Here is a 13,595-nt window from a genome sequence, read left to right on the forward strand (position 1 = left end):
AGAAATCGCGTTTGCGCCCCGGAAGCGGGCCCTTTCAGCTGCGAAGTTAATACCCACGCGCAGGACTCGGGAGGGAAGGGGTTGCTAGAACCTTGGAGACCTGGCTACGCGCGGGCCTTAAGGGGGTGGGGGTCGCCTTAAGGAAGGAGGGGTTTTTCTCACCCGACAAAAAATAACTCCTCAACTGGAAAAGGGTTCTCTTCGAGTGCCGTCTATTCTAGGCGGAGGGCTGGGCAGATGGAAGAGGACCAGGCCAACTGGCTGAGGACGCAGCTGGCCCGTCGGCTGGCACCGGAGGATAGTTCAGAGAGAGGGGAGGCGGCAGCCCGGGAGAACCAGGAGCCCGGGACGAGGGCCAACCCAGTGGGATGGGACCAGCAAGGCCTGTTGAGAAGGGAGCTGCCAGGCCGAGGGGCCCGGGGGACAGCGGGCCCCAAAGCGGGACAGGAGGCGGCGGAGCCGGGGCCGAGTGAGTCAGAGGGCAGGAGCGAAGAGGGGTGGGCTGGCCTGGAGCCCGGCGGGCCGGGGGGCGGGGAGATAGAAGCCCCGGTGGAGGACTTGGGGAGGAGTAGAGAGAGGCGGGGAGAGAGCGCCCTGGCGGACTCAAAAGAAGAGCGGCCAGGGAGCCAGAGGAGACAGGGCTCGTGGAAGCCGGGAGACCAGCAGGCCGGCACGTCCCGGGAAACGTACTGGGAGAGGGCGGTGGAGCCGAGGGTCAAGGGCCAGGTCGACTGGAGGTACCGGCTGGAGAAGAAGCCCAGCTGGCTGAAGCCCCCGACGCTGGTGGAATCCGAGGAGAATGAGGGTTATAAAGAGGATCTCTTGATCCCGGCGCAAGTGCGGCGGCCCGTGGTCAGATGCAGTCTCCAGGGCAGATCTCGCTTCCAGTGGCAGCGGTCGAACAGTGTCATCAACGAGCTGACGAAGATGGGCGACCCGAATGTCCTGGAAATGGTGCAGGAGGAAGGTAGGAGCCGGCGGGGTGGCGGGTCGGGCTCCGTGAGTGGACCGCGCCAGTCTAGGCGCGGGGACCCTGGGGGACGTTGGCGGCCCTGCGGCCCGGATCCCGGGGATGTTCGCGTAGCGGCTTGCTCTGCGCGAGACAGGGACTGCAGGCGAACACTCCCTGCCCGGGCCGGGGATTTTTTCGGGCTGCTCCCGCGAGGCCAGCACCTGTGCAGAGCCACCCGTGCGGTTCCGAGACCGCCCTCCTTGCTCCTCTGGACGCCGCGGAGCGGTCGCACAGTGCAGGGAGGCGAGGCGAGCACGCCGGGCGAGTGAACTGAGGTGCTCGGGCCTCTGCACCCAGGCGGAGGAAAGAAGGAGTCTCCCACCGAGAGAGCCTAAGCTTAGGGCGCATGACAGCAGTTCCCTGTGTGGGGAGCTGGCCCTCGAGTCTTGTTGCCCCTTTCTATTCGCCGATTACTGCTCAAGCTTTGAGATTATCGTTAATTATGGAAGGGCAGACCGAACCCTAAGGTCCATCAGTTTGAGATTCTTATGCACTTGGGGATGATGTTGTTTTACGAGCTTTCATTGAATCTTTAGTTCCGTTGAAAAATGTTTGCCCATTGTTTGCTTCGGGGTTTCCCGTCTCCCAGTACCCATGATACTTGGACTTTCTTCCTGAGCCATGCCTGAGGCCCCAGGAACCGGCCAGAAGCTAAACAGGTGTGGGTCCAGGGAAATACCAAGCCCTCTGGGACAGGACGGAACAGAGAGAAGGCCAACCCCTGGAAACTCCCGTGTGGTCACCCCGGACCTGTATTCTGTGGGTCTGTTTTAGTACACGCATTTTCCTGAAAATGCATGTATTTTTCTGGGTCTATCTCCAGGGCCCTCAATGATACTCAGTTCTCTCAATGACACTCTACTTTCATGTCTTGTTTAGTGTTAGATCTAAACATGGAAACAGTTTTTTTTAAGTGATGAATGATCTAAGAAGTCATACTATTTAGTCTTCAAAGACACCAAGAAATAAAGTGCGTTATTGCATCCTCCTCCCCTTTCTTAACAGCTTGAGATATACTTTATTTACATACAATTAAAGTCACCCATTTAAAACGTACAATTCAAATTTTGGTATATTTACAATTTTGTGATCACCATAATCTAATTTTAGAACATTCTCATCACCCCAAATAGAAACCTCTTAGTAGTCATTCCTCCTCCCCCCACCCCCCCTTCCCCTACCCTCAGCTCTAGGCAGCCTCTAGTCTATTTACTGTCTCTCTAGATTTGCCTATTCTGGACACTTCATGTAAACAGACTCATACAATATGTGGTCTTTGTAACTGGCTTCTTTCTCTTAGCATAGTGTTTTTGAAGTTCGTCCATGTTGTAACTTGTATCAGTGCATTATTCCTTTTTATTGCCAAATAATTTTCCATTGTATAGATATATCCACATTTTATCCATTCATCAATTGGTGCACATTTGGATTATTTCCACTTTCTTGGCTACTGTGAATAATGCTGCTATGAAGATTTATTGCAAGATTTTGTATGAAAATATGTTTCTATCTTTCTTGGGTATACACCTAGGAGTGGAATTGCTGAATCATATGGTAGCTGTATATAAAACATTTTGAGAAACTGCCAAACTGTTTTCCAAGCGTCTGCATCACTTTTCATATTTTCGCCAGTAATATATAACAGTTCCAATTTCTCCACATCTTCACTAACATTTGTTATTGTCTGTCTTTTTTATTTATAGCAACCCTAGTGGTTGTGAAATGCTATCTCAATGTGGTTTTGATTTCCTTTGTTTCAGTGACTAAATGTGTTAAGTACATTTTTCAGTGCTTATTGACCATTCATATATCTTCATTGGAGAAATGTCTTCAGATCCTTTGCCCATTTAAAAAATTGAGTTATTTGCCTTTTAATTATTGTGTTGTAAGTGTTCTTTATATATTCAGTGTATATGATTTGCAAATATTTTCTTCCATTTGGTGGGTTCTCTTTCCATGTTCTTGATGGTGTCACTTGAAGCAACTCCCCCTTTTTTAAACAAAAAATAATTTAAAGATAGAGGGAAATACAACTATTGAAAACTTTAAACTTTGACTAACGGCTCTGCTAAATAATGCAGTAAACTTGTTAGGGAAAATGATTGATGTTCAGTGTGCAGAAGAAGTCAAATGTCTTTTAGACAAATAAGATTAGAAGTCCTATTCTGTACTTATTCAGTGATTTACTCCTTTGCAGAGAATTATTTCCTATTGTAATTTCAGTAACCTGAAGCAATAGATTTTTTTTTCATTTGAAGCATTCAGTATTTACTTATCAGTCCTTCTGAAGTAAAGCTATGAGAAATATATTCTTCATTGAAGGAAGAGTGGAGGGAAAAAATGTGGAGTATGTAACTTTATACATATAATGAAGGAAAAAATATATCAATATTGCATTACAGAGATTGACCATTACTCTCTCTCAGATGTTAGAAGATCTACTTTAGCCTCAGGATAATTTTGCTTACTAGAATGTATACGTAAATCAGTATTACTTCAGCTTGAGGTCATACTGAAGTATCAGTCCATCCCAGGAAGGTTTTAGAACTTTTCCTGAAGTAATTTCAGTTCCCCTTTTCTTGGCAAAGACTTTTGTAATTGATTTATATTTCCTCTTGTTGTGATAAAAGCTTTGCCTCTGATTTGGGTGGAGGTAGGAGAAAAGGATATTAATGTGGAATACATGTATTTGATGGTTGGGTCTCATGAATGCATCCTGCCCAAATTCCTATAACCTGTTTTGTTCATAGATCCAGAATCCAAATAGCAGAAGACAGTGGCATTGGTACAAGCAGAGCCTAAGGAGCAGGGTGGTCCAGCCCACTCAGATGACTCTTACTTTTCTAAATGTCTTTCAATATGTTGATTAATTTGCTGAGTTGGTTTTATTGCCCATTATTAGGATTTCTGTTACTTCAAGGGTTATATGAAAAGTGCATTGCAATGAGGATATATTTTTTAACATTGACAGTCACGTGGATTTTTGGAAACCCAGTTCTAAATATATGTTTCTGGAGTTTAATGACACAGTTATGAAAACAAAAGTGTTGGTTGCAGAAGGCTGAACAATACTAGGTTCCACAGCATGAATTTTTAAGAGCTACTTTTATTCCTGTGTTTTAAAATATAAATGGATTTCTTAGAGTAAACTCCCCAATATAGGTAAACCTGGATCTGTGTATTATGTAGTTCCTAAATCACCTTTGAAGAGTAAATATGAGAAAGTTAAACAATTGATTTACATGTGATAAAATTTCTTCCCGGGGAGAGAATGTTAACATTGTGTATTTCAGACATAATAGATGTTTCTAGGATTTGTCATATTCTATCAGTTTATTTTCTTAACAGTTGAACATTTAAGCAATCAGTGATCTCCAATTAGCTGTTTTCCCACAATCTAATAATTTTTAAAATGAAATTATAAGGGCAATGTGTAATAGACCATTTAAATAGTTATGTAAAGAAACACTGCTAGTAAAATATCAATGTTGCTGAAATTGAACTATTGACTGGTTGACATTGTAAGGAAGTTCTGATTTGAAATATTCTTTCTTTGGCTGATTTATGACACATTCAGCATTGGAAAAGAAAGTTTAAGGGTTTAACATTGGAAAAGGCAGTTTTAAAATTTAATATAAAATTGCTTGCATCTTTACATCTACATCAAGCATCGTATTTAACCAAACCACCTATCCTTTAGTAATATGAATATTTGATTGCATATATGTTATTTTATGCTGCTGGAAGAAGTGTAAACTGAGAAGACCATTTGGTAAATGCAAGGGCTATTTTTGGGTTCTGGGTTTGTTGCAGTGTGTATTCTTAGTAATGTGCTTTCAGTGAAAACTCCAAGCTGTCTTTGGGCTGGCTTAAATTTTAGCTCCTATTTTATGATTCTTCATAGTGATTGATATTAAACCCTTGGTAGTTCTGGTTTCTAGCCCACAGGAAAAGTACAGTCAATTCTATTGACTTTAGAGGAAGTTGCAGGAATAATGAGAAGCCGATCTAGAGTTGTTGGCTCCAAATCTTGCCTCTTCAGATAGGCCTCTGTTTTGACAGAGGTTTGGAGATTATGCACAGTTTCTTCATCTTTATACTCTGAGTGAGTGTGAAAGTGTATCTGAGTCTATGGCATGTGTGAACATCTGATTGCGTGTGTATGTGAGAGAGTGAGTTAGTGAGCACTATGTGTCAGAGGGAGCATGATGTGTGAGGAAATACATCTATCTTCTTTAATCTTTCTGCTTTCAGAAAGGGATACGGTTTACAAAGTGTGCTCTACATGGCTCTCAGGGAGCTTGCAGTCTTGTGGAGGAAGGTATAATTGGGCTAGGTACCCACAAAGGGCTTAAGTTCAGGGTGGTATGGGGGCAGGGAAGAGGCTAACTGTGAGGCAGATGAGGAGGTTTCAGGCAAGGCTTGAAAGGAGGATGTCAAAACTGATATAAAGTGAAAAATAAGCAAGAATTAGACTAAAAAGATACTGTTGTTAGATCCAGGGCGAGGAAGCAGCAAGTTGAAAGGTGAAAGCGTAAGAGAGAACTAGTATGGACAGGAGATAATCTGGAGGAACTGTATTGACCCCTTTCCACATTCTCGAATAAACGCATTGCATCAAGTTCTGATAGCAGTTTGAAAATATTTTTTAACTAGGTGTTTTATGTTAAATGCAGCAAAAATAATTAGAGGAAGGAGGGGTTAATGCTTCCAGTTTTTCTACTTTATTTTCTAAAATACAGAATTATAAAATACTCTGTAACTCTAGCTTAAGGTGTGCGTTAGTTTGCTCTGTGCTTGGAACTATATTTAGTTCTATGCACAATAGTGACTGTTTTTGCCCTCAAGAAAATAAAAGCCTCCTTACGTCAGTGTGCAAGTACAATACGTTGAGAGACAAAGCATGTATTCCTTAGAATCCTGTTCTTTATCAACTCATTATAAGAGTTTGCTAGATTGGTTTCCTTTTTATTGGAAAGTCCAATGAGAGGTGGTCAAGACATTATGGAATTTTGAGCTGTACATCTAGACAGTATTCATGGGTAAAACCCTTTGATGATGGTACTGTATAATATTTTATATTTTTCAAATAATTTTTACTTATATTTTTAATCTTTTAGATGAGAAAACCTGTACTCAGAAAAGTTGTGATATGGCTGTAGCTACAGTTTGTTAGTTTTCAAGCTTTGCTAGCTATTAACTTTTTAATAGACCTTGCAACAAAAAACAAAAGATATTCTTTCATCTTTATTCTGACACTCTAAAACTCATCCCAAAGAATTTTAAACAGTTATGAAAATTAGTGAAAGACTAGAATATATCCTAATAATAATAGCAATATCAACAAGAATAACTAATATTCATTGATCACTTCTGTGCCAATGACTGCGTGAAGCAATTTACACGCATATTTTTCATTTGATGCTTGCACATATCTTAGGAGATAGACATTAATGCCATTTATGTGATATTTGGTAACTCTGAATTTATGTCATATTCTTAAGTTGCAATGAGGCTAGGAAATGTGTTTTTTCGTTTTTTGGTTTTTGTTCTTTTTTTGCTAGAGCTCTTTGCTGTACCATATAATTAGTATTTTGTTAGTAAAGAACAAGGAAGAGAAAGGATATTTGTGGGGAGCCAGCATCTGCTGTGTTAATTGCCCACCATTAATAATCTTCCCTATTTCATTAAATGAAATCTCAAATTGCTCAAGCCTAGGAGTCTTTAATCTTCTTTGTCTCTCCACCTGCACATCTGAAATTTGATAGCAGTTTGTTTCCAATTTTTACTCAAATATCTAAAATCCATTTATGTGCCTTCATTTGCACTGTTGCAACTCCAGGCCAGACTGCCATCATCTCTTGTGATTCATTGCAGCAACCTCATAATTTGTTTCCTTTCTCCGTTCTTACTTTCTTTTAACCCATTCTCCAGTCAGCAACTAGTGCTTTTCATAAAATTGAAATGTAAATTCTATTTAAAAGCTTTTTTTGTGGCTTACTATTTCTCTTAGAAAAAAATACAGGCATACAAGGCCCTCCACAAACTGTCTCCCACTCCATGCCTGTCCAACATCTTCTCAGGCCTCTCTGCCATTTACCTACTCATCTCTAGCTTGACCTTTGTTTCTTTCAACACCTAAAACTGTTCCTGTCTCATAGCCTTTATGTGTTCTTATATGACTTGTATCCTCTCAATTTTCACATCTCAGTATAAACATTACTCCCTCAGAGAGATTTTCTCATGTCTAACTTGCACCCCTCCCTGTTTCTCTCTCCCTCTCTCTTTGCTCTTTTTGTCTTTTTTATAGCATTTATCACAATTTTTGGCCTGTCTCCTCTACTGTACTGTAAATTTCTTAAACAACAGAAAATCAATACATGTTAGCCATTATCACCACTGTCATTATCAATATTATACTGATGATCAATGTCAAGAGCTGTGAAAAGTCTGAGATTTTACCGCACATGGAAGTTAACCAAGTAATCTGTTACAATTTCATGGTTACTGGTAGAAGATATGAGACACCTGGATCAGAGACAAAGGACAGTTTACTATTCACAGCATTAACAATAGGGTGAGTAGCAGCGTGTTCCAGTTTCTTGAGCCCAAGTTGCCACAGATCAATGCAGAGAGGGCCTGCACATTCGGTGGGTGGTTTGCAGTACAGGAGAGCAATCTGAGCTTAGGGAGCTTGAGTCTTTTTTATTGGTCAGTAATTTGCCTTCCCTTTGCTCTGGAGGGAGACACTGATCCAGTCTTCCAAGACTGTAAGCAAATGTGTGCTTTGCTCCTGAAGGAGTCTCTATCACTATCTCAACAAAGATCCTTGAAAAGATAATCCAGAACAAAGGGCAGTCCGTGTCTCATTTGCAAGATGTGCAGAAACTTGAAAGACCCAAGGAGAATTGTATCCCAACAACATCTACCCTTAACTGTTCATCCCTAAGTTACATACTTTGGTTTTGCATAGCTAACTTTATATAACTGAAATATTACTAAATATTTCTGCCTTTTTTGCTGAACTATTTTTGGGAGATTTATCTATGTTTTTGCATGTAATTAATTCACTTTTGTTGCTAACTATAAAACGTGGTATGATTATACCACATTGTATTGATCCATTTTACTATTTCTGGATATTTGAGGTGATGTTGATTTTCTAGTTAACCCCAATAATACTGTTATGAACATTCTTGTACGTTCCCATAGTGCATGTATTTCTACTGAGTTTATACCTAAGATAGCATTTTTAAACTTTTTGATCTCAGAACCCCTTTATACTCTTAACAATCATTAGAAACTTCAAAGAGCTTTTGTGTATGTGAGTTAAGTTTATTGGTATTTACCAAGGATATCCACTTTTCCACTTCTATTTGACATAGTACTGGAAGTTCTACCCAGAACAGTTAGGCAAGAAAAAGGAATAAAAGACATCCAAATTGGAAAGGAAGAATTAAAATTGCCTCTGTTCACAGATGATATGATCTTTTATTTAGCAAACCCTAAAAATTCCATAAAAAACCTGTTAGAACTATAAATGCAGCCAACATTTATAAAGTATCATAATATGAAGTCAACATACAAAAATCAGCTGCATTTTTGTATATAAACAATGAACAATCTGAAGAGGAAATTAAGGAAATTTTTTTACATTAGTATCAAAAATAATTAGATACTTAAGAATAAATTAACCAAGAATGTGATGACTTGTACAAATAAGACTACAAAACATTGCTGAGAGAAATTTTAAAAGTCATAAATACATGCAAACACATCTCTTGTTCATGGATTAGAAGACTTAATATTGTTGAGATGTCAATACCACCAAAGTGATTTATACATTCAGTGCTATCCCTATCAAAATTTTAATTATGTTTTTTTGTAGAAATAGGAAAATCCATCCTAAAATTCATATGGACTCTCAAGGGACCCCAAATAGCCAATCAATCTTGAAAAAGAACAAAGCTGAATGACCCACTGATTTCAAAATTAACTACAAAGCTACAGTTATCAAAGTTGTATGGTACTGGCATAAAGACAGATATATAGACCAATGGACTAGAATAGAGAGCCCAGAAATAAACTCTTGCATGTATATGGTCAAATTATTTTTTACAAGGATGACAAGGCCATTAAATGGGGAAAGGTCAGTCTTTTCAATAAATGATGCTGGGAAATTTGGATATCCATGTGCAAAAAAGTGAAGTTGGGTCCTTACCTAACACCATATACAAAAATTAACTCAGAATGGATCAAAGACCTAAATGTAAGCATAAAACTATAAAACTCTTAGAAGGAAACATAGGACAAAATTTCATGACATTGGATTTGACAGTGGTTTCTTGGATATGACACCAAAGGCACAGGCAAGAAAAGAAAAATAGACAAATTGACCTCACAAATATGAAAAAATGGGATAAAATGTGAGCAAATCATATATCTGATCCAGTTAGAGAACTCCTAAAACTCAATGATAAAAAACCAAACAACTTGATTTAAAAATGGGCAAAGGACTTGAATAGGCATTTCTATAAAGAAGATATAAAAATGGCCAAGAAGAACATGAAAAGATACTCAACATCATAATCATTAGGGGGATGCAAATCAAAACTACAAAGAGGTACCACCTCAAATCCACTAGGATGCCTACTATCAAAAAGAAAAAAATACAAAAGTTGGAGAGGATGTGGAGTAATTGGAAATCTGGTGCACTCTTGGTGGAAATGTAAAATGGTACAGTATGGTGATTCCTTAAAAAATTAAAAAAAGAATTACCATATGATCTAGCAATTCCACCTTGTGTATATACCCAAAAGAATTGAAAGCAGGATCTTGGAGATATTTGTACACCCATGTAGATAGCAGCATTATTCACAGCAGCTAAATGTGGAAGCAACAGAAGTGTCCATCAGTGGATGAATGGGTAAGCAAAATGTGGCATACATATACAATGGAATATTATTCAGCCTTAAAAGGCAGGAAATTCTGACATATGCTATAGCATTGATGAAACCTGAGGACATGCTATGTGAAATAAACCACTCACACAATGAAAAATACTACATGATTCCACTTATATGTGGTACTTAGGGTAGTCAAAATCATAGAGACAGAAAGTAGAATGGTGGTTGCCTGGGGCTGGGAAAGGGGAGAATGAGGAGTTGGTAATGGGTATAGTGTTTCAGTTTTACAAGATGAAAAGAGTTCTGAGATGGATGTTGGTGATGGTTGCTCAATATTATGAATGAATTTAATACTGTTGGACTGTATGCTTGTTAATGGTTAATATGGTAAATTTCATATTATGTGTATTTTATCACAATAAACAAAATTGGGAAAGAAAAAAAAACTATACAAATGGTAGGTTTATATTTTCTGTATTTTCAGAATATATACTAACACTTCCTAAAATTACAGTTACTGTGGATGGCTCTTAAGTGGTAGCAATATTTTATTCCATTCCCATTGTGATTTTGTCCCCCAAGTTTTTGACTTGTGAAATATTTCTCAGTGTTTTGCAAATTGGAGTCCCTAGAGAATAAGAATCAGAATTCTATATTTAACAGTTTTTAGCGTCAGAAACTTATTTGAAGATGTATTTCAGTCCAAATGACTCAGCACATAACCATCATGAAGATATCTGTGTCAGGAAAGTAATTTGGCCTATTTAAAACTGGTAGTCCTCTGTTAGTACTTTACTTGTAACCAGTGTGGTTCAGTTCCAGGAAAACACACTGATAGAATAATAAATCTCACATGGTGAGAACAAAGAGATAGGGATGGACATCCCTACTGAATGTTTTCCTCTCAGCAGTTGTGTGGCTATGGAATTACAACTGTATTCATCAGAGTTAAGTTTATTTCTTAGTGGGTGAGATTATAACCTACACATTAGTATTTGATGATTTTCCTCTATATTATAGACAGTTTTTGGTGCTGAATTCTTTTGAGTTTGTTTTGAACAACTTAGCTCCAGGAAGATCTTGGATGTTTTCTTCCAACATTATTTTCTTTGGACTTCTTTTGTTTAAATTTTGAATTCCTATTTTCTCCTTATGCAGACTTTTAACATACTGTGATTGGTTGGCCATTTTAACATGATTTTGTTGTTGTTGTTGTTTAATTTAGAGAGAAGAGCCAGTAGAGAAGAACGTTTTTTTGAAGTAAATGAGGTAAGGTAAATATATGTGTTAGCCTCCTATAAGTCAGAACAAAAAATTGAGCCAAGGTTAGAAATGCACTTCATATGAATACTTAGGTCTTTGTACTCCAGTTATTTACTTATACTACATTCTTAATGTTTTGTCCTCCAACCTGTTCATTTTTAAGTAAGTAAAGCAAGTTCCATGTTTCATGCAGATTTAATACTAAATCTTTCTGGATGTTATAAGGGAGCAGCCATAAGTTTGGATTTGTTTTGAGGCTTTCTGTGATATAAACTCAGAAATGCTGAGACTTGATATGCAAGATAATAGTATTTGGCTTAATACTTTGCTTGACTATAATGCAGGTATAATATTTGATAGCTTTTTTGTTAAAGTTATTAGTAGTATGTGATTAGTGCATTTTTACTGAGGTATAATTGACATATTATATTAATTTCAAGTATACACATAATGATTCATATCTGTATACACTGAAATATCACCACAGTAAGTCTAATTACCATCCATCATCATACAAAGTCACAGATTTTTTTTTCTTGTGATGACAGCTTTTTTTAAAACAGCTTCAGTGAAGGCTCCTATATTTTTATAAAGTCTTTATTGAATTTGTTACAATATTGCTTCTGTTTTATGGTTTGGTTTTTTGGCCCCGAGGCATGTGGGATCTTAGCTTCCCCCCAGGGATCGAACCCGCACCCCCTGCATTGGAAGGTGAAGTCTTAACCAGTGGACCCTCAGGGAAGTCCCTTGTGATGATAGCTTTTAAGATTTATTCTCTTAGCAACTTTCAAATATGCAATACCATACTATTGACTATAGTCACTTTGCTATAAATTACATCCCCATGACTTATTTGTAACTGAAAGTTTGTACCTCTTGACACCTTTCACCCATTTTGCCTACCTCCAGCCACCTCTCCTCTGGCAACCGCCAGTCTGTTCTTTGTAAGTTTTGTTCTATTTGTTCATTTGTTTTGTTTTTTAGACTCAACATACAAGTGAAATCATACAGTCTTTTGTCTTTCTCTGTCTGACTTATTTCACTTAATGTAATACCCTCAAGGTCCATTGATGGTAGCAATTGGCAAGATTTTATTCTTTTTTTATGACTAAGAAGTATTCCATTGCATATATATAATATATATATATATACATTTTATTTATTAATCATCCATTCATGTATACTTAAGGTTATTTCCATATTTTGGCTATTGTAAATAATGCTGCAGTGAACGTATGGGTGCATGTATCTTTTCAAATTAGTGTTTTCATATTCTTTGGATAAATAACCAGAAGTGGAATTGTCACATCCTGTGGTAGTTCTGTTTTTAATTTTTTGAAGAATCTCCATACTCTTTCCCGTAGTATCTGTACCAATTTATATTCCCATCCGCAGTGGACAGGGGTTCCCTTTTCTTTACATCCTTGCCAACACTTGTTATTTCTTGTCTTTCTGATGATAGCCATTCTGACAAGTGTGAGTTCATATCTCATTGTGGTTTTCATTTGCATTTCTCTGATGATTAATGATGCCAAACATCTTTTCATGTGCCTGTTGGCCATCTGTATTTCTTTGGAAAAATGTTTATTCAGATCCTCTGCTCATTTTTAAAAATTGTATTATTTATTTTTTTGCTGTTGAGTTGTATGGGTTCCTTATATATTTTGGATATTAACCTCTTATTAGTTATATGACTTGCAAATATTTTCTCACATTCAGTAAGCTGCATTTTCATTTTGTTAATGATTTCCTTTGATATGCAGAAACGTTTTAGTTTGTTGTAATCCTGCTTGTTTATTTTTGCTTTTATTGCATTTGCTTTTGGAGTCAGATCCAAAAATTATCTCTAAGACTGATGTCAAGGAGCTTACCACCTATATTTTTTTTCTAGGGTTTTATGGTTTAAGGTCTTACATTTAATTCTTTAATCCATTTTGCATTTATTTTTGTGTATGGTGTAAGATAGTGATTTAGTTACATTATTTTGCATGTGACTGTCCAGTGTCCCCAACAGCCCTTATTGAAGGAGACGCTATCCTCTCCACATTGTATTTTCTTGGCTCCTTTGTCATAAATTAATTGACCATATACGTGGGTTTATTTTTGGGCTCTCTATTCTGTTCTATTCATCTATGTTTCTGTATTTATACCAATACCATTATGTTTTGATTACTATATCTTTATAATATAGTTTGAAATCAGGAAGCATGATGCCTCCAGATTTGGTCTTCTTTCTCAAGATTGGTTTGGTTATTCAGGGTTTTTTGTGGTTCCAGACAAATTTTAGGATTGTTTGTTCAGTTCTTTGAAATATGCCATTGGAATTATGATGGATTGAATTAATCTGTAGATTGCTTTGGGTAATATGGACATTTTAACAATATTAATCTTCCAATCCATGAACATGAATATCT

General features: G+C 37.8%; 1 protein-coding gene across 1 annotated transcript in view; it reads left to right on the forward strand.

The window, feature by feature from the left end:
• Positions 1 to 237: 237 nt before the first annotated feature.
• The window catches only part of ANO5 (anoctamin 5), a 96,360-nt gene continuing 83,002 nt past the window's right edge, over positions 238 to 13,595 (forward strand). Inside the window, exons 1-2 of the mRNA XM_024764704.1 lie at positions 238 to 967; positions 11,144 to 11,187. Of these exons, the coding sequence (XP_024620472.1) occupies positions 238 to 967; positions 11,144 to 11,187 (774 nt within the window). The remainder of the gene's footprint in view (positions 968 to 11,143; positions 11,188 to 13,595) is intronic.

Source organism: Neophocaena asiaeorientalis, unplaced genomic scaffold, assembly GCF_003031525.2.
Source record: "Neophocaena asiaeorientalis asiaeorientalis breed wild unplaced genomic scaffold, Neophocaena_asiaeorientalis_V1.1 scaffold230, whole genome shotgun sequence".
NCBI lineage: Eukaryota > Metazoa > Chordata > Mammalia > Artiodactyla > Phocoenidae > Neophocaena > Neophocaena asiaeorientalis.